The following is a 21,216-nucleotide window of genomic DNA, read 5'->3' on the forward strand; positions in this document are numbered from 1 at the left end:
TGAAAGATATATTTTCTATCTAGCATCTGGTCTAGTCTATTTTTATGTAACCTTAAGGTTTTGTAAAATTCTAGAATCATCAGGATACTTAAATAGTATTAAGTGCCAAGTGTTTCTAGGATCTCCTGTTTCCTAGAGGTCTGAGTCCCAAAACAGCTCCAGTACAGAAGAAAACTAACATTTATGGGCATGCATTACCTCATTTGCTCCTATTAAGACTCTGCAGTAGTTATACCCATTTTCAAATCACAGAGTGGCAGAACTGGAATAAAAACCAACCCAGGTCCATCATGGACTAAAATCCAGGTTTACTCCAATATATCAGGCTGACTCTCTCATCTGGGCTTTAAGAATCCAAGTAAGGGAATTTGCAGATGAGTATTTGATGTATGCACCACGAGGTAAATAATTAAGATGTAAAAAATTTTGGCAAAGAGATTTTACTGCTAGAGATTCCACTGCTGTTGGGGTGTGGGGTGGACGAATAAGTCCTGAAAAAAAATTTTAACTTCCAGGGTGAAAAAAGTAGAGAAACTAAATTAAAAACAGATGGCAGGGCCAAATCATCTGTCTGGATTAAGACTGTCAGATTTAAAAATAAAAATTATAGGATGCCCATTTAAATACGAATTAAACAAATAATTTTTTACTATAAGTACATCCCATGCAATTATTTGGGTCATGTGCTTACAAACACAATCATTTGCAGAAAACACAGATGAAAGAAAGATGGAATGAAAGGAAACTCTGAGTCCCTCAAATTATATTTGAGAAAGATACTACACACACCCCAGATGTTCCCAATTATGACTCATCATGATTCCTCCCTAGTCATTTCACTTGCTCATTCCCTTCACTCTATGTCTATCATATATCATCTTAATTCTTTTATACTACTGTTATCTCTACATTTTCATGTGTTGCATTTCTGAAGCAGCCTTCATGTTTATGTGTTCAGTCTTCTACTAAAAAAATAAATCACTGTCTTTACCTATCAATTCCAGCTCCAGTTTTTCATTAAAGATTAAATTGTGTCATACTACATTGATTTTTCCCCCTTACTCAAGAGAAACAGTTCTCTTGCAATTTACACTACAAAGTTGGTAAGTAGTGCGATAACAAACACAATTTCTTTGTGTACTTCCTATTATGTGACGTAGCAGAACTACACTAAAGAAAACTGTGAATATGCTATACATAAAATAGATAAGCAACAAGGATTTACCGTACAGCACAGGGAATTATACCCAATATTTTGTAATAACCCATGATGGAATATAATCTGTAAAAAAACCCGAATCACTATGCTGTACATGTGAAACTAAACAATACTGTAAATCAATTATACTCCAATTTAAAAAATAATAATTTTTAAAACTGTAAATAAAAATAAATTACCTAAATTTTAAAACATATTTTACCAAAGACAGTACTATTTATTAGTAAACAGAGCTATGCGCACACAGGAACATTTGCACTTTCTACTGGAACAATGAGAAGCTTTAAATTCAGACAAAAAAAGAGCTAATTTTATTTACATTAAACAGGATAGAATCATAAATATACAAGAGTAATGACTGTCTATGCATACCTTGGATAGGACTGAGAACATTTTTCTTAATGCCTGTCCTCATTAATTGTGTCAAAAGACTGGAACCAAGGTGTAATTTTTTTTAAAAAAAGCAATAAAGATAGCTTAATAGAACTCGAGCTGTGAAATCCTAAATAATATAATTTAATTGAACAAAATTTAGAATCATACATAAAGTCCCAGTTATTCATGGTACTTATATAATTTTATTTATGAAATAATGATCTCTTACTTTCACGTTATACAGATCATATATTCAACTACAGACACCTATTTACATATTACATCCGGTGAGAAATGGTCTTAAATGCTTGGTAATCAATAAAAATACTTTTTGAGGTTTTATACAACTTTACTACAAACAGACTCTAAATTAGACAATGATAAACTAATTAAGCAAAAGTTTTGTTGTTGTTGTTGTTACTCTTTCGGTTAAATTACTGTTTCAAAACAGGATGGGAGTTTATAATTTTGTGAATCTTTTTGTCTAAGGTCTTTATGAGTGATTAAGGAAACCCAGACTTTTCCTCAGCAGTTTTCAGACAACTGAATTACAACTTAAATAACTTGTTATATTTTAAACAGTCCCATTTTAATGCAACTCCAGAAAACAGGAAAAAAAGGAAAAGAAAATTACCCTACAACTTTCCATTCCTTTAAATTTTTTCCCCTTCAATTTAGGAAATCAGTCCTCACAATAGGACAAAATATAGTGTCATTAAACAAGTTTAAATTGTATCACATTTTTAAATGATGTGAGTCTTAGGATACTCTATATAAATGGCTAATTCTTTTCTTTCTCTTTTGAAAGAATTAGGAGTATTACATTCATGCCATATATCAACAAAGTTTGGTTAAATTACCAGAAGGCTGACTTTTTTTTCTTATAATGCTGGCCCTTCTTTAACTTTCATACAAAATCTTTCTGATAATCAATAAATTAACCAAGTATTTCAAGTCACTTTGCACTTTTAATCTAAACACGGTTTGAATTTATGAATTTACAAGATTATCTGAAAGTTTAGGGTCACTTAGGTGGCTAAAGAGAAAGTTGAAATATTTTAAACTACATTTGTATTCTCACATGAAAACCACAGACAAACTGAAATCAAATGTCATGTGAACCACCCCAATTTCCTTTTCAGCCTACAGCACTAGCTATGGCTTTGTTCTGCTCAACCCTTTAAAAAAAAAAAGTCCTTTATGCTTTCTACTTCCTCTTCTCCGCTACTCATCAGCCTTCTACTGAGGGTCACTGAACCAGGGAGTTGGGAGGATGCGGGTCAAGCATAAACAAGCCTCCCTCTTTAGCACAAGGTTAATCCACACTTTTAGGTCCCTCAGCCTCTGCTCACGCTGCTCCCTCTGCCGGGAAAGTGCCCCCATAAACCTTTCCAGACTTCTGTAAAGGTCCCACTCGAATGCAGTCTACCTGATTTACTTCCCTTAGATTACAGGCAGACCTGAACCATGGCTGGATGTGAGGCTCCCTCCCTAACCCTTTAAGCAGTTTCTTGGTAAACTGGTTTCCCCCAAAGCAAGAGATCCACGCATTTATTGACAAAAAATAAGTATTCACATAAGTGACAGAAAGTTGTTTTCATTCTTACTCATATTTTAAAGCACAGGAATTCTAAAAATCCTCTTTTCCCCTTCTTTCCAACAAAGGAAAACAAAACAAAACTCGACTTCTGTTCCATAAAGAAAGTACGCACTTTACAGTAAAAATGATCCACTTTGTTGAAGCAACATTTCCACTTAAGACCTGTTAAAATACCACTGGTGATTTTTAAAGCCGCACCGCATTTTGTCCAACTGTCAGCACGACAGCGATCACCTCTTGGCAATTGATGAAATTAAACTAAAAAAGATAGACCTCTCCTGAGATCGGAAGGTTCCTCGTTCCTGTTCTAAAACGTAAAACCACCATTTCAATTTAAATCAATTTTTAAATACGGGAAATCTTCGTCCTCCTTTATTTAGATTCTTATTACTTCCCTAATCCAAAAACCAAGTCTTTGGGAAACTCTAAGGCTCCGGCTATTATAATGGAATCAAACTACAGAGCGTGACTGTGATTTCGCACGCAAACCCTGAACCAGCTTACTTTTTAAAAAGGTTGACAGTTTGCCAGAGGCGATTTTAAAGACAGAATGAGTCACAACCAAAATTGAGCGCCCGAAACCCTGAGCGGCAAGAGCCTCGGACGCGCTCCTCCCCCGCCCCCGCCGTCAGGGCCAGGCCCGCGCCCGGCCCTCGGTAGCCAGCGCCGAGAACACTCACCCGAGGCCATGGCTCCGCTCACCGCGCCGCCCCGCTCCGAGCGTCCAGACCCGAGGCCGCTGCAGTCAATCAGCCCGTCAGTCAGTCAGGCGGCCAAGGGACCTCTGCCGGCGGGATCCCCAGTCCCCCTGACCACCCCCGGGGCCTCCTCTTCCTCCTTCCCGCCCTCCTCTGGGTTTGCGGCTCACACCTTCCCACCCGCTTAATTCTCGCGCTCCGGTCACCCTGCGTTGCCCGTCCAGGGTGCAGGAGCCAGGAGGCGGAGCACTGCTACAGCTGAGGGCAGGTCGGCCCGAGAGGCGAACAGCCCGGCGGGAGGGGAACTTCCCGCGGCTGACGTAAGCTTCTCGCAGCCGCTTCCCCCGGGCTGGGGCGGGGGCGGAGCGTCTTGCGACCGGCGCGCGTGCGTCCGCTCTCAGCGGCCCGCGCCCCGCCCCGCCCGTGCCCGTGCCCCGCCCGTGCCCCGCCCCCCCCGCTCTCCCGGAGCCCCAGTGGGCTTGGGACCTTGTCGTGGAAGCGCGAGCGCGGGACCTTCGGGAGCGCAGGGAACGCTGGGAGCCGGGAGGTGACGGCCCCGAGCGTGCGAAAGCCGCCGGCTACTGAGAAATCCCCCTCCTCCAGGGTGTTCTTGGGCGCGTGGCTTAAAGTTCAGGAGCGGGTGGGAGGGTGCGGTGACGTCTAGAGGGCCGGCCGCCCGCGAGCACTTGGGGGCGGGCCGGGCGGCGAAGTGGGGCCCGTCCTCCCAGGCTGGGGTAAGGACAGCTGGGGTTTTCGTTGGGTGGTTCCCCGTCTTCCTGATTTCGCACATGCAAATCTCCGCCCCCGCGCCGGCGGGCGGCGCAGCGCGGGCGTCCCGGAGCGCCCTCGAGGGGAAGTGCGGAAGCTGCAGCGGCCTCTGCGCGCCTGTAATTAAGGTATTTGCATACGGGGACCCCAGCAGTCTGATCTTATCCCTTTGCATCATCTCAGTTGTTCTGTTAACGTACTTTACAAACTAAAACTTTTTAAACTCGTGAGGTCTGCAGTGTGAGTTCGTTGCCTCATCACTCAGTGTGCTCAAGATTAATGACGGGGACACTGCCTTGGGGTTTGACAGAGTTACCCACGTGGAAAGGAGGACGAAAGTTTAGTATGCTAAAGGAATCTAAGTTAACTTTGTTTCCTTCATGTGTAAAGAACCTTCTTTGTGTCAGTTTAGTTACCTTATAATGTATTATTATCCTCATTTTATAGATGAGGCAGTCAGGGTTCAGAGAAGTTAAGTAACTTGTTCATACCTCAGAATGCTACTAAAAAAAAAAAAAAAAAAAAAAAAAAGAACAGTTTAAACTCAGGGTTTTCTGACTCCAAAAGCTCCATGCTCTTTCCACTATCCTTTACTGCGTAAAATAAGTATGGAGGGGCAATGGGAAATATCAGCCATACAAGTGCCAAAACTGGAGGACCCAGTTGGGGAATTAATTAAAAATAAACTCTCCTGCCACGCCCAAAACATCCTCTCCACAAAATATAGAAAAGTAGAAAAGAATGAAACAGTTTTATTATAGAATAAGCATTAAACCATACTGTGATGCACTAAAGAGATTGCAAAGAGAAGAAATCTCACTCGTTTATGTAATCAGACAGATGCAATCAATTACATACCTGTTGTCCTTCTCCCAAGGAAAAAAAATAGGAAGTTACATCTTGGAGCCAAAAGCCAAGGTTTAAACTCCCACAGAGACAGAGAGATGGGGCACCATCCTCCTTGATATTCACATTTCAAAGAGATAGCTCAAAGGCCCCCAAGAAAGATCTTAAGGGGGTGCAAAACTGGCAAGAAGCTTGTTTAGCTTTTTAAAAGCTGTACATACATCTCAAAGAGAGAAATCATTTATAGCTTCTATTTTTCTCAAAGAATTGCTAAATGAAAAGAGAGGGGGTAATGTTCTTTGTTCTTTTTGGCACCAGGCACATTTTTAAATTTAATTATTTTAGACTTGTATTTACCCTTACAACCCCAAATGTGAGAACTATATGAATGAACTAAGCATAAATGTTTAAGAATCCAACAGGAGGATGAGAGACGAATAGGAATGGAAAATATTTTGTGTGTATTTGTTTATATTTCACCTCCAGAAATTGATTGGTTTTAGGTGCTTCTTAATAGGACACAATAATGTTTGCTTACTGAAGAGTTCTGGGCCAAACAGAATCTGTCCCAGTTGCAGGACCCCAAACTAGTCCTAAAACCACTCCAATCTATGAAATCACAAGCTGGATCTTATGAGATTTAGTCACACTACAGAATTTTGAATTCATTTTATTTTTATTTTTCAAAGACTCGCTTATTTAAACCTCCTCACTAATAGGATGGCATGTTTGTATTTATTTCCAGGGCTATTTTTATTTGTCACATGAATAAGCTATAGATTTATATTATCTCACCTTTTTAAAGGCTTTTTTGAAAATCCTTTCACTATTTTAGAAACTTGCTGAACCCTTTTTTCAAAGATCCAGTCCACATCTGAAAAGTGAAAATATTTCACTTGTGCAGGATAAACGTAATTAGGAAAAAAGGAAGATTACAAGACAAGGTGATGGATGGACTAAAAACAACAACAGATGTGAGTAGTGGCTTTTATTTTTTTTCGGACTTATGTGGGGGGAAAATAGTTTATTACTGTAAAGATGTTTGGCAGCTAGTTGGTAGGGATTATAATGTAACACATGGTACTATTCCTCAAGGGCTTACAGTTTTTGATACTATTTATTCAGTCCAACAAATATATATTCTGTGCCAGGTGCTCTTTAGATTGTGGCACGAACACTAATAACAAGATAATCAGCTATTCCTCAATTAAAAAAAAAAAGACAAAGTCTCTGCCTTCACACAGCTCTGTCTCACATGAAAGACATCAAGCGTGTTAGCAAATAAGATCATCTAAAATACTATTATTAAACTATTTTGTTTATTGCTGTCAAGAAAATGAGGTAATGGGATAGAAAGTGACTGAGGGAGAGGGATACTCTGAGGAGGTGACATTTGAGCGGAGTCCTGAGAAATAAGAAAGAGACATCCACAGAAAGATTCAGGGAAAGAGCATTCCAGTGCGAGGAACACCAAGTACAAAGTCCTTGAGGCAGGAAAGAGCTTATGTGAGGGACTGAAACACCAGAGGGACCAAACCAAACTGAATGAGGTTGAAGAGATAAGCAGGGGCCAGATCACGTAGGGCTTTGTAGGCCATGGTAAGGAGGATGGATTTTATTCCAGGTGCACACAGGAACCTACTGGAGAGTTTTAAGCACGTGATTGATTTATGATTACATTTCAAGATGTTTACTCTGGCTGATGTATTAAACTGCTAGGGACACTGTATGCTAACCAGGGGCAGGAGTGAAAGCAGAGTGGCAGAGAGGCTGTTGCAGTCGTCCAAGGGAGAAGTAAAAGTGGTTTGGACTTATGTTTTAGCAGAGGAGATGGTGAAAAAGGGTCATATTCAGTAAGATTTGGGTGTCAGAGCCTGAAGGACTTGCTGATGGATTGGATGCAGATGGAAGGGGAAAAAAAGGAATCAGGGATAACTCACATTTTTGGTCTGAGCAACAAGGTAAAAGGGAAGGCTGGTGAGAGAAAGGTTTGAGAGGGAAAACCAGGAGTTGTGTTTTAGACTTGTTAAGTTACAGGTGCCTATTAGATATCTGAGTAGGTAGTTGAATATATAGAACTAAGCTAAGGGACGAGGTCAAAGGTAGAAATAAAGATGTGTGAGTCAGCAGCATTTCATTTAAAAAAAAAAAAAAAAAAGGAGCACAGAGAAAAAAAATTAAAAAGAACCCAGGAAGGCTGGTAGAAAAGAAGGGGCTGCCAGTGAAAGAAGAGGAAAACCAAGAGACTGTTTCAAAAAGAATGGAAGTGGTCAGCTGTGTTAAATGATGCTGAGAGACTGCAAAAGATGAGAATAAAGAAATGACCTTGGATTTGGCGAGATGAAGGTCATTTTGATGAGAGCCATGTCAGTGGAATGGTGGGAATGAAAGCTGAATTGGAGGAGGTTGAGAAGAGAATGATGGAAAGGATAAGTATATACAACTCTTTGAAGACTGTTAAAGGAAACAAATGGGGCAATAGCTGGAGGGGGATGTGGGGTTGTCTTAGGCTAAGGGCTGTCGCTACAACCTCCATCTCAACAGGTTAACACAAAGGTTATTTATCACTTGAGTCACAGTCCAATGTGAGTTGAGTGGCTTTCTTCCAGAAGTAATACAGGAGCCTAGATGCCTTCTATCTTGTAGCACCAACATGTGGATTTGAAAGTCATCTTGGAAAAGGAAAGAGGGTAGAGAATCACGAATGGGAGATTTTTTTTTTTTTTTTAATTTGTTTTTGGCTGCGTTGGGCCTTCGTTTCTGTGCGAGGGCTTTCTCTAGTTGCAGCAAGCGGGGGCCACTCTTCATCGCGGTGCGCGGGCCTCTCACTACCGCGGCCTCTCTATCGTGGCCTCTCCTGTTGCGGAGCACAGGCTCCAGACGCGCAGGCTCAGTAGTTGTGGCTCACGGGCCCAATTGCTCCGCGGCATGTGGATCCTCCCAGACCAGGGCTCGAACCCGTGTCCCCTGCATTGGCAGGCGGATTCTCAACCACTGCGCCACCAGGGAAGCCCACAAATGGGAGATTTTTATGCGCCAGACCTGAAAGTGGAATACATTCCTTCTGGTCACAGTCTGTTTTCCGTGTGGCCTCCACAAGGGGGCTGAGAAATACAATTTGAGAAATGGAATTTAAATATGTGCTGTAGAAGTAGAGAAGAAATTGGATATGAGTAATCACTAGCAGTCTCTGGTACTGCAGTTTTGTTTTGTTTATAGAGGGTCAGATTAAGGCATGTTTGTAAAAGATAAGACTGACTCACTAGTGAAGGAGAAATTGGTGATGATTGAGAGGAAGGGAGTAATGAGTAAAGGAGAAAGAATGAAATCTAAAGCACAGGTTATAGGATTGACCATAGATTAGAATGGGGACACTTTCTCTGTGGTAACAAGAAGGAAAGTAGAACCTGGTAGACCTGGTGGTATAGAGATGAAGTAAGTAGTCAGTCAAATTGCATTTTTTTTTTCAGTGAAGTATGAGGTATGAGGTTATGTTCAGCTGAGAGTGGAGGGCAACAAGCAAGAGGAGAAGCTGAAAATGCAGTCTGTGAGAGTGGAACATTAGATGTGTCTGGCTGTACTGAATGATCATTTGAAATTTGTGGTCATAAATATAATGTCAGACCAGTACACAGTATTTCTTGTGTGGTTTTTAACCCAGGGGATATCAATGGGTTTATTTTTGAAAAAGAAGACAAAGAACTTGGAAAATTTAAGTCTGAATGGGAATATGAGGGAGGGATGTTAAGTACTTCTCAGCTCACACACACTCCCTGGGTGATGTCACCCATTCCCATGATTTTACCTGTGGTCCCAGGACCATATATCCAGCCTGGATCTTTGCATGGCTTTCAGACCTGTATATCCAGTTGTCTGTTAGGAGACTCATAGACATCCCAGACTCAACCAACACAGCATCTCCTCTTCCAAGTTTACTCTTATTCCCATATTCCTTGTACCACCATCTACCCAGACACAAGTTAGAAAGTTGGGAGCCATCTTTGGCTCGCTCTCTAATCATCCCCTGCCTAACCCACAATGTCCCATCATCAAGTCCTGCTGATTTTACCAGTCCAGTATGAATCCATTGCTTCTCCATTTTAACTGCCATTGTCCTTGTTCAAATCTTCATCGTATCTCACCTGAACTACTGGAATGGACTTCTAACTATTATGCCTGTCTATAATTTTGTCCCATTTGAAAGCCACTCAGTCATATTCAAACCCATTGCTGCTTGACTCCTCTGGACAAATGCACATCAGACCATACCACTCTTGTGCTTTAAGGCCATCCATTTAGCCTTAGATCCAAACTTGGACATGGCTGACAAGTTCCCCCATAATCTGGCCTCTGTCCATTTCTTTAGCCTCATCTTCTGCCCTCCACACCTTGCACTTAACACCTCACTGAACTGCTTCATAGCTTCTCATATTCCATGAGCCATGCCGTTTCTTGTCTTTCTGCCCTGTTCATGCTTTCCTTTCTGCCTAGAATGCTCCTTCCCACAGACATGCCATGTTTGTGGTTTGAAAGACTCAGTATTGTTTAAATATCAGTTCTCTCCAAACTAATCTATAGATTTAATGGGTCCCAATCAAAAACCCAGCATATGTGGTGTTATGAGTTCTGATTTCTGCAATTAAAATCGTTCTGTAGAAGGTGTGATCATTTAAAAATACAAATGTATCTTGTCATTCTGTAGCCTTTCCTATTACCCAACATTTACTGAACACAGTAAACAGCCAAGCATTCTATTTATTAGAGGCTAGTAGTGATAAGGGCAGGTGATACAAAGATGAATCACATAATCTCTCAGGGAGTTTCTAGACTAATAGAATTGCATTATTAGACAGTTTGAAGCATGTAATCCTAGGCGATCACATTGAGGCACAGTGCCATCGCTTCAGGAGTTAATAGGCTCCATATCTGGCTTCTCTTTTTGGTCTAACAAAGTCTTTTTCTGGTATATGGGGTGATCCCTAGTCTCTTAAATCATTAAGTTGCTTGACAAGATTCTTGGATCTGGAGAGACTGAGTATAGGGCCGTATAAGAAAAATGCATTCATTTGATATCATATTTAGGGGTGTAAGGTCAGGTAGGAATTTTTACTTAGAAAAAAATGTAAGGCAGATTCCTAATTTGTCATAAAATGGATCCCTTCTTCGCCTAGAGTTTTGGAAAGCTGTGATTTTAGGCAGCATGGACCAATAGGATTTTCTTGCTCCTTTGAGCACAAGTTTTGTAGCTTTTGCTATTTTGTCAGAACATTCTTTGGCCTGTGTGTAGTAGAGAAGTTCCCAAATTTTGGTGAGAACAAATCTTCCTGATAAAATTGAGATCTGTACCTTTAAGAAGAAATTTGATTATTTGTGCTTGGTTCTGTGTCTCTCCCCTTTTCTGTCACTCTTCATTCCTTCCATTGATAAAGCTAAATATATAGAAACAAACGTTGACAGCCACACAAATACTTAGGTTAAGTGCTTTTAAACCAATGGTACAGTATGAAAGAAACTTCGTGGCAATTTTCTGTTGTACAGAATTAATTAGAACTGACCTGTGGGGGATTTATATCCAACCACCTTTCAGAATCCCTTTTCTTCCTTTTGCCCACACTCCTAGCACAATGTGTGGAACACAGTAGATTCTTAATAAATGTTTGTTGAATGTTGCATTCTGCATCTTCCTGAAATAATAGAACTGTCAATAGTTATTTAACAGTAAAATGTTTTAAAAACTTATTTGGAAATTAAGATGTAAGAGATCAGTGCACCAAAAGCAAATCTCATCTCTTAATTGCTTAAAATTGATTATTTCAAATCTTCTTTAATTGAAACTCTTCTGAAGGCTGGAATTTTAAAATTATACCCTTTGTTCAGACCAGCCTCTGAGCAAATTAAGGCAATTAAGATAGCATTAAATTTTTGATGAAAAGTTGGCATTTTCTGTATATTAAGATTAGATATTAGCAACTGAAGTTTCTGTGGGTAAAACTTAACTAAAGCTTCCAACATTAATAATACAAAACTGTCATGAATTTGCAATAAAATTTTCTTGGACATTTTTTCCATTGAGGTGAAAAAGTCCATGTAGCCATGCCTCAAAGCCAGTTTACTCACCTAGTACTTCCTTAATAATCCATTGGTAGTTAGTTGTGAAGCAGTTTAACATTTAAGTTTAATTCTTTTTTACTAGTTTTCTGATTTATAAATACTAATTTCTTGGAAAATTTGAAAATTTCCAAAAAGTAAAAAATTCAGTATCTTGTTTTCCCACAATACAGAGATAACTGCAGTTAAATGTTTGGTGCATTTTCTTCCAGTCTTTTGTTTTCAATGTATAAATATTAAAATTATTTCATAGTTGAGATCATGCTGCATATATGGTACTGTATCTTGCTTTTTTCATTTTAACATCATGAGCATTTTCCCCATGGCATTACAACTGTCTTTGAAAAATTGGAAAAAAAAACAAAACAAAACATATTTTTTGTTGGAATTGACAAGGTAATTTTTAAATATATCTAGGAATACCAAAGTCCTAGAATAGCCAAGCCAATATTGAAAAATAAAGATGGAGAATGTACCTTACCAGATAGCCAAATTTATTATAAAACTACAGAAATTAAGATAGTGTGATATTGGCATAGTTTTAGACAAATAGAACAATGGGCTAGATTAGAAAATCCAGAAACAGACCCATACATATACAGTCACTTGTTACAACAGTCTCCACTGCAGTTCTGTGGGGGAAAAGGAGGTCTTTTCATTAACTGGTGCTGGGACAAATTTGTCATCTATATGGACAATAATGAAACCTGACCCCAAACTTATACCGTACCTAAAATATTATTTTAAATGGATCATAGACCTCCATGTGAAAAGTAAAATAATTAACCTTCTAGAAGAAAACATAGGAGAATACCTTCATAACCTTGGGATAAGCAAAGACTTGCTGAACATTACACAAAAAGTGCTAACTAGCAAAGAAAAGATAGATAAATTGGACTTAATTAAAATTAACTAGAAATGCCACTAAGATAATGAAGAGGCAAGCCACATACTGGGAGAAGATACTTGCAATACATACATCTGATAAAGAACTCTATGGTATCCCTGAAGATACTCTGCTCAGATCTCCCTTCTCAAGAGGGTCTACCTCAGCTTTCAAGCCAAGGCCGTGTGTTTCATTGGAAGCACCTAGCCAGTTATAAGGACTGTGGTGGTACAAAGGCTTGCTATCTCTGGCCAGCACAGGACTTCTCTGTGGGCATTCTTTGTGTCAGAGCTCCCCATGCGGCTGGCTGAGACTTTATCATAGATGCACCCCAATCTAATTCTATTCCTGTCCACTTCTTCCTTCCTTCCCCCTTTCTTTTCACAAGTGTCAGACCTGCATCTGAACTTTCCCTATCTACTGCTTCTTTCTCTCCCCTTTGTCTTTCGTAGGTGTTACCCCAATAAATCTCTCGCATTGCTCATTTCATATTGGCATCTGCTTCCCAGAGTACCCAACTGGTACACTCATATCCACTTTACAAATCAATAAAAAAAAGATAGGTAGCTCAATTTTTTTAAGTGGGCAAAAGACTCAAATAGGCACTTTACAAAGGAGGATAGCCAAATGACTAATAAGTGTATAAAAAGATGCTCAGAATCACTAGTCAGCAGGAAAATATGTATTAAAAAAACAATAAAATAATGCTACACCTCATCAGATGACTAAAAATAAAAGGATAATACCAAGTGTTGGTGGGGATATGGAATTCTCTTAAAATTTTTTGTAGGAATATAAATTGGTACAACAACCTTGGAAAATTGGCAGTATCTATTAAACCTAAAATATAAATACCCAATGATCCAGCAGTACTATTCTTGGGTATATTCCAAACAGAAATAAGTGCTTGTATCTACCAAAAGACAGATAAGAATATTTAAGGGAACCTTTATTTGTATTATCCAACAATAGGAAGGCAACTAAAATGTTCAGCAGCAGCAGAATGGATAAATAAACTGCACTATATTCGTAATACAGATTTCTCCCCAGTTATGAAAAAGAATGTACTATTGCCACATAACAATGTGGGTGGATCTTATAAGTTGAAAAGTCATATACAATAGAGTATATACTATATGAATCCATCTATATCAAGTTCAAAAACAGATAAAACTAGTTATTGTGATGGACAGCAAAATATTTGGTATCTTTAAGGATGGAAATTGACGAGAAATGGCCCTGAGGGAGCCTTCTGAGTTGCTAGAAATGTTCTATATCTTGATCTGGGTGGTGAGTGAGAAAGGCTCTCTCCTTGACCAAACTCTTGTCAGGCTCCTCTGAGCCCTCTTCTCAACTAGGCCTCAACCTTGGCCTATAACAACTGAAGACTCTCGGCACAAATGATTCTGCCAATCCTCTCTTGCTAAGAGACTTGAATAACACTAGCAAATTTTCTGATAGCTCAAGGCCACATCCCTAAGATGACAACTTCAGCCCCCATCGGTTCCTGCTTGAGAAAACTCAAGGTTGCCAAAAGAATTTACTGTTTATTCCAGTCAACACCTAAAGTCAGGACCTCTATCTCCCAGTCTCTGTGGGAGGGTGGGAGCCTCACTTCCATAAGTGCCAGTTAACAAACCTGCATGGCCTAAATATACTGACCAACTCCCCTTCCCACTTTTTTATAAATTTCCACTTCCCTCATGCTGCTCATTTCCTTCCCTATTCCCTCATTCTCCCTTGAAAATGCCCAGTTACCTCTGCACAAATGAAAGTTGAAGTCAGTTTACACTGGGCTGTCTTCCCTACTGAACTGAATAGAATCCGTCTTTATCACTCTAACTAGTGTCTGGCTTTGTTTATCTTTGACATGGGTTACATATATTTACAAGTTAATTGAGCTATACTGGTGTATAAAGATTTGTTTACTTTATGTATGTTATATCTCAATTTTTAAAAATATTTGAAAAGATTTTTGAATACCTTTCCCCACCAGGGCCACACAACCAGCACAGCCCTACCTTGAGACCCTGCTCACCACCTCCCTCCTCTCCGTGTCCTAACACACACTTCTTTTTTTTTTTTTTGTACTCTTTTTTCATTTTATTTTAAAATTTTTTTCACAGTGTAATACATTAAAAAAATTTTTATACAATTTTGAGAGGTTACTTTCCATTTACATTTATTACAAAATATTGGTTATATTCCCTGTGTTGTACAATACATCCTTGAGCCTATCTTACACGTAATAGTTTGTACCTCCCCCCCCCCCCCCATTTCTTCACTTGGTTCATTCCTCCTCATCCTTTAAGACTCAGTTTACAGGAAGCCTTTACAGATTCCCCTGGCCAGATAGGCTCTTTCTTCTCTGGACAACATAATAGCCAGCATATTATCTATCAGCCGGTTTACCACACTGAATTACAGTTATCTGGTCATGTGCCTGGCTCCCTTACTAAACTATAAAATCCTTGAAAGCAGGAAATCTTATTCCAGATGGCTGGCACATAGCAGATGTTCAATATTTGTTGAATGAATTATCCTGTCTAGAGATCAGCACCTTTGTTTCTCAGACCTGGTTGGGTTATTGAACATCCTACCATGTCTGGTCTTTAGTGTGCTATATATCATACACCTTGCATTTGGATAGCTCTTCTGAGCCTACAGTTGATCTAATTCTAAAACTTCGTTATAACTACATCTATTCAGTTTGATGCCAAGTGTCTTTTTTATTCTTTCAACAGCAAGATTTAAAATGTTTAAGATATGTTCTTTAGTATCAAGAGCAGTGGTTCTCTGCCTTACCAGATCAGTGTCCACTGTTTTATAACAGATATTTGTAACATCCCCTTTACTCCCCTGAAGTGAAAATCATATGTATAATCTACCTTCCATGTATGTTTTCAAACAAAAATAATGCCGTAATAGCAATATCGAGGTGAAATTAAAAAGTCATTTATAAAAAATAATATTGACTTTGATATGTAAATGCTTGGGCATGACTACATTAAAAGACATAATGGGGCTTCCCTGGTGGCGCAGTGGTTAAGAATCCGCCTGCCAGTACAGGGGACACGGGTTCGAGCCTTGGTCGGGAAGATCCCACATGCCGTGGAGCAACTAAGCCCATGAGCCACAACTACTGAGCCTGTGCTCTAGAACCCGTGAGCCATAACTACTGAGCTCACGTGCCACAAGTACTGAAGCCCACGTGCCTAGAGCCCGTGCTCCGCAACAAGAGAAGCCACCGCAATGAGAAGCCCGCGCACCACAAGGAAGAGTAGCCCCCGCTCGCCACACTAGAGAAAGCCTACGTGCAGCAACGAAGACCCAGTGCAGTCAATAATTAATTAATTAATTAAAAAAAGATATAATGAAGTTTTCAAATGTTTGCACCTATACGTAGAATCACAGGCTACAAATGCAGCCTGACACTGATATGTTGTATTGGTAAGCTGTCACAGTTAACGATTTTTCAACTTTTAAAAAGTTTTCTAATAAAACAATCTTCTCTTGATTTACACAGTACAGTCAGCCCTCTGTATCCATGGGTTCCACATCTACAGATTCGACCAACCACAGATTGAAAATATTTGGGAAAAAAATTCCAGAAAGTTCCAAAAAGCAAAACTGGAATTTGCTGTCACTAGCAACTATTTACATAGCACTTACATTGTATTTACAACTATTTACTTAGCATTTACATTGTATTAGGTATTATAAGTAATTTAGAGACGATTTAAGGTATATAGGGAGGATGTGCTGTAGGTTATATGCAAATACAATGCCATTTTATGTAAGACACTTGAGCACCCAAGGATTTTTGGTATCTGTGGGGGTCCTAGAACCAATCCCTTTTGGATACTGAGGGACAACTGTAGTTGTATTACTGGGAAATTCAGTTTCTGTTAAAACCATGCAAAAAATATTTTGTGTTTATATGTAAAATGGAGTGGTGATCTAGGCTTATATTATTATAATAGACTTTTCATCTACATGAACGTGAATTTCTGGTGAAACGTAGGTAAGTCATGAGGATGGTGGACAATCCTTTGCCATGCTGCACTGTCCTTTGCAGGACATCTAGCATCTAGCATTCCTGACCACTCCTGCAGTAAATGCCAGTGGTGTGGACTATTTGGTCATAGATTTCCAAAATATCCCCAGTGGTTTGGAACAGTGGTTCTTGAATTTTGGTTGTCAGAAGAATCACATGGGGAGCTTGTTGGGAATACAGATTCTTTGGCCCCACTCCCAGAAATTCTGATTCAGTGGGTAGGAGAAGGGCCCTGGAATCTATATTTGGTATTGACTACCCCAAGAGTGAGAGAGTCTTGAATAATATTTAATGGAGGCTGTGAAAAAAGTCTGTTGAATTATCCCTGTTCCATACATAACTAAGGGCCCTGGCTTTGCAAACGACACAGACCTTGGATTGTAGACAGTGGTACACTTCTCTCTGAATACTTTAACGTGCCTAAGCAGTTATTTTTACACTTCTCTAATAACCAGAATGATCCTGTTTATCAGATTCAGTGTGTCTCTTAGAGAATTTTAGATGAACATGACCGCATTCCTTCTCTTTGATACCACTTTTATCCATAGTTTATGCAGATATTTTACATCAATTTAGGCCACAAGGATATTTTACAAGAAATTAAGCCTTATCAAGACTACACACTGGGGCTTCCCTGGTGGTGCAGTGGTTGAGAGTCCGCCTGCCAATGCAGGGGACACGGGTTTGGGCCCTGGTCTGGGGGGATCCCACATGCCGTGGAGCAACGGAGCCCGTGAGCCACAGCTACTGAGCCTGCGCTCTAGAGCCCACAAGCCACAACTGCTGAGCCCGTGTGCCACGACTACTGAGCCTGCGCTCTAGAGCCCGCGAGCCACAACTACTGAGCCTGCGTGCCGCAGCTGCTGAGGCCCGCATGCCTAGAGCCCATGCTCCAGAACAGGAGGGGCCACCGCAATGAGAAGCCCACACGCTGCGATGAAGAGCGACCCCCGCTCACCTCAACTAGAGAAAGCCCGTGCATAGCAACGAAGACCCAACACAGCCAAAAATAAATAAATTAATTAAAAAAAAAAAAAAAAGACTACACACTAGTCCCAGTTCGAATACTACCAGTCAGGACATGTAGTTGCAATGGCCGGACTCATCTGTTAGGAGTGGATTTTACCAGAACTCTTCACTGCTACTCTCCTGTTTACTTACTTCCTATGTGGGCATTGTTTGAGACCTCCAAAATCCGCTTCCGTTGATTAAGAGGTTGTAAAAGACAAAGTTAAAGGGAAAAACACGTCATAAAAAAATGAGGACTGTCAGTTTTGAACAGTCCTGGAACCATTTCCACTTTCTTCAGCATACTGAAGCATTCTTTGAAAATGGCTGCAATACTGACAGGAGGTAATGCTTAAGTAGGGTGGATGTCATTTGGCTAAGTGGAGAGAAGGGAAGGAGAGAAAGAAAGAAAAACTGCATGTTGGAGAGACCAGGACAATTGAAGCAGAGTGTGTGCAGCAGACAGTGCTAGCTGACTTTTCTTCTTTATCTATATTAATTGTAGCTTGATATATGTTGCCCAACTACACTCTATCTCCCAGCTTCCCTTGGGTAGAAATATATGCCCACCCATTCATAGGCAGAGCCTTTCAGATGTTTAGCCTGCTTCTTTTTTTTTTCGCCTTCCCTCAAGCTAATGAGATGTCCTGTCATCCAGATTCAGTTCTAATATTGAGGATGATGTCCTAGAGGTTAGCATCGAGAAACAAGATGGAAAAAACCTGTGTGATTGCATGGAGCATCCTGGAACTCAGACATTAAATTGAGAAATGAATTTCTCTCTTTTCTCATCCATTGCATTTGGATCTCTTTGTTATAGCAGCTAGCATTACAATAACTAATATGAGTATGTGTTAGGAAACAGAGGGAAATAAGGTTAAAACCTGGTAATGGAGGGGTTAGAATGCCAGGAGGAGTAGTTTAGTTTTGTCTCATAGGCATTAGAGAAATATTCCAAGTTCTTAAACTAGAGAGTGCTGTGATGGGAGCAGTGTTTCAGGAAAATCACACTGGTAGCATATAAAGCCTTCATTAGGGCTTCCCTGGTGGCGTAGTGGTTAAGAATCCACCTGTCAATGCAGGGGACACGGGTTCAAGCCCTGGACCAGGAAGATCCCACATGCCGCGGAGCAACTAAGCCTGTGCGCCACAACTACTGAGCCTGCTCTCTAGAGCCCGCGAGCCACGACTGCTGCAGCCCACGCGCCTAGAGCCCGTGCTCCGCAACAAGAGAAGCCACCGCAATGAGAAGCCCACGCACCGCAAGGAAGAGTAGCCCCTGCTCACCGCAACTAGAGAAAGCCCGCTTGCAGCAACGAAGACCCAACGCAGCCAAAAATTAAATAAATAAATTTATTTTTTAAAAAAAAGGCTCCATTAAGCGGTTATTGCAGTGAAACAAATATGAGTCTGAAACAGACCAGGATGGTGAATGTGGAAATGAAGTAAAAAAAGAAGAGGAAGGAAAACAAGAGGTATTACAAAGAAAAGTAATAAGCCTTGGTGACCAACTGGATATAGGGAATTAAGAAGAACCAGAAGTCAAAGAAAAGTCCCAGATTTCTAATCTGGAAAACTGCTGATACTGCAGGAATTGCTGTCAGGAAAATGGAAATATGTAGATTAACTTCAAAAATGCATAAATCGTTTGGAGTGTGGCAGCAAACCCAGATCCTGCCATCATCAGTTTTGCCTGCTCTCCCTCCTAACTAACACCAGTCCCTAAAGTAAGAACTATAGCTCTGAGGAACCCTCCCCACGCACCTATTTTCATTTAAGGAACTGAAACGTGAGATTTGTGAACACCCAGAGAAATGAAATCTTAGTATGTGAAAACTCTAAAAAGCAGTCATAAAACATCCATTTATAAAATACCTCTCTCTTTTTAATCTTTACATTGTGTAGGCCCTATAGTTCTATATATGCTAGTTTTATGTGTATAGCACTGCTTGGAAGTATGACATAGTATACTAACTTGGTTTCTGTAATGGTAGTAATAATAGCTGTTGTTTCACAAGCATGTGATCCAATAATTACTTGCAGAGATTTAGAATTAGCATTTTTCAGAACTGGTAATAAAGTCATCATCACCTTAAAGTCATATGATGTTTCTGATATGTCTCAACAGAGGATAGTTAAATTTTAAGGTTGAAAGGAACCCATTTTACACATGAAAAAACTGAGGGACAGAAAATTTTAGTACTATGCCCACGTCATACAGCTGGTTAGTTGCTGAGTTGGAACTTGAAACTAGACTTCCAAACTAATAGTTTGGATCTTTGTCCTGTATGTCACATTGCATTTCCAAATCTGATCTAAGATATAAAGCAATATAAAAAAATTTTTTAGCAGCCATAATCTTACTAATAAAAATGCTTACATATGGAGTACTTAGCATTGACAGGCTCTGTATCTTTTAAGACTCTCATTATATAATATTGTACATCAACTATACCTCAATTAAAAAAAAAAAAGAAGACCCTCATGCTGTTTTCCCAAAAGTCCTCAATTGAACTCCATGGGAAAAGTAAAACTCATATTCATCGTTTATTCCCTACAGTGGTCAGTACAGTGCCCTGAGTATTGAGATGCTCAGTGAATATCTAATGAAATATAAATTGTTATACATTGCATCAGTCCAGTATTGATATGAGTAACAATTTATTACCACTGGGCATGAGATACTATTAAAAAAGAAAGAGAGGGGCTTCCCTGGTGGTGCAGTGGTTGAGAATCTGCCTGCCAATGCAGGGGACACGGGTTCGAGCCCTGGTGTGGGAAGATCCCACATGCCGCGGAGCAATTAGGCCTGTGAGCCACAATTACTGAGCCTGCGCGTCTGGAGCCTGTGCTCCGCAACAAGAGAGGCCGCGATAATGAGAGGCCCGTGCACCGCGATGAAGAGTGGCCCCCACTTGCCACAACTAGAGAAAGCCCTCGCACAGAAACGAAGACCCAACACAGCCATAAATAAATAAATAAATAAAAATAAAAAAAATAAAAAGAGAGAGAGAGCGACACACACACAAGGCTTCAACTCTCCCTCTCCAAAGAGGTAAGTAACCATGCCTGCAGAGAGGCATAATAGTGATTATATTAAGACAAATACCAAAATCATGGATTAATATCATAGAAGCAAGTTGAGCCAACCAGTTAAATTATTCAATAATATGCAAAGTACTTAAATTTTTGCTAAAATTTTTATTTTTAAATTCCATCAAAATTATACATATAGGGGACTTCTTTGGCAGTCCAGTGGTTAAGACTCTGCGCCTCTACTGTAGGGGGCGTGGGTTTGATCCCTGGTCGGGGAACTAAGATCCCGCATGCTGCGCAGTGCGGCCAAAAAAAAATTTTTATATATAACATTAAAGAAAGTTGTAGAAAAGAAGAAAAATGGCCTATAATTCTATCTTACTAATATAGATATCACCTATGTGTATGTGTGAGTGTGTGTATGTGTTTCCTTCCAGGACTTTTTCATATGCAGGCTTTGATTTATTTCTTCTGCTATTACTTGATTATGGTAAAAAATTGAAGCAGAGAAAATGAGAATCAGTTAAAATGACTTTACCTCCAACCCTGGGAAAAAATTATCCAAGAGTAATGGTTTGGAGTATATCCTCAGATAACTTTTATTACATAATTTAT

At 40.0% G+C, this 21,216-nt stretch overlaps 1 protein-coding gene and 1 long non-coding RNA gene across 14 annotated transcripts in view; one reads left to right on the forward strand and one right to left on the reverse strand.

The window, feature by feature from the left end:
• The window catches only part of REL (REL proto-oncogene, NF-kB subunit), a 39,127-nt gene extending 34,898 nt beyond the window's left edge, over positions 1 to 4,229 (reverse strand). The window contains exon 1 of the mRNA XM_082426626.1: positions 3,875 to 4,229. Within this exon, the coding sequence (XP_082282752.1) occupies positions 3,875 to 3,884 (10 nt within the window). The 5' untranslated portion in view covers positions 3,885 to 4,229. The remainder of the gene's footprint in view (positions 1 to 3,874) is intronic.
• A 98-nt stretch (positions 4,230 to 4,327) lies between these two features.
• Positions 4,328 to 21,216, forward strand: part of LOC309643697 — a 108,781-nt gene continuing 91,892 nt past the window's right edge. The window contains exons 1-3 of one of the 13 annotated variants that reach the window (XR_014253989.1): positions 4,355 to 4,788; positions 6,342 to 6,480; positions 14,497 to 18,640. This is a non-coding gene — a long non-coding RNA (uncharacterized lncRNA). The other 12 variants (XR_014253991.1, XR_014253994.1, XR_014253982.1 and 9 more) reach the window with 12 other exon arrangements.

This window comes from Balaenoptera physalus, assembly GCF_965194825.1.
Source record: "Balaenoptera physalus genome assembly, chromosome: 15".
In the NCBI taxonomy this organism is placed as follows: Eukaryota; Metazoa; Chordata; class Mammalia; order Artiodactyla; family Balaenopteridae; genus Balaenoptera; species Balaenoptera physalus.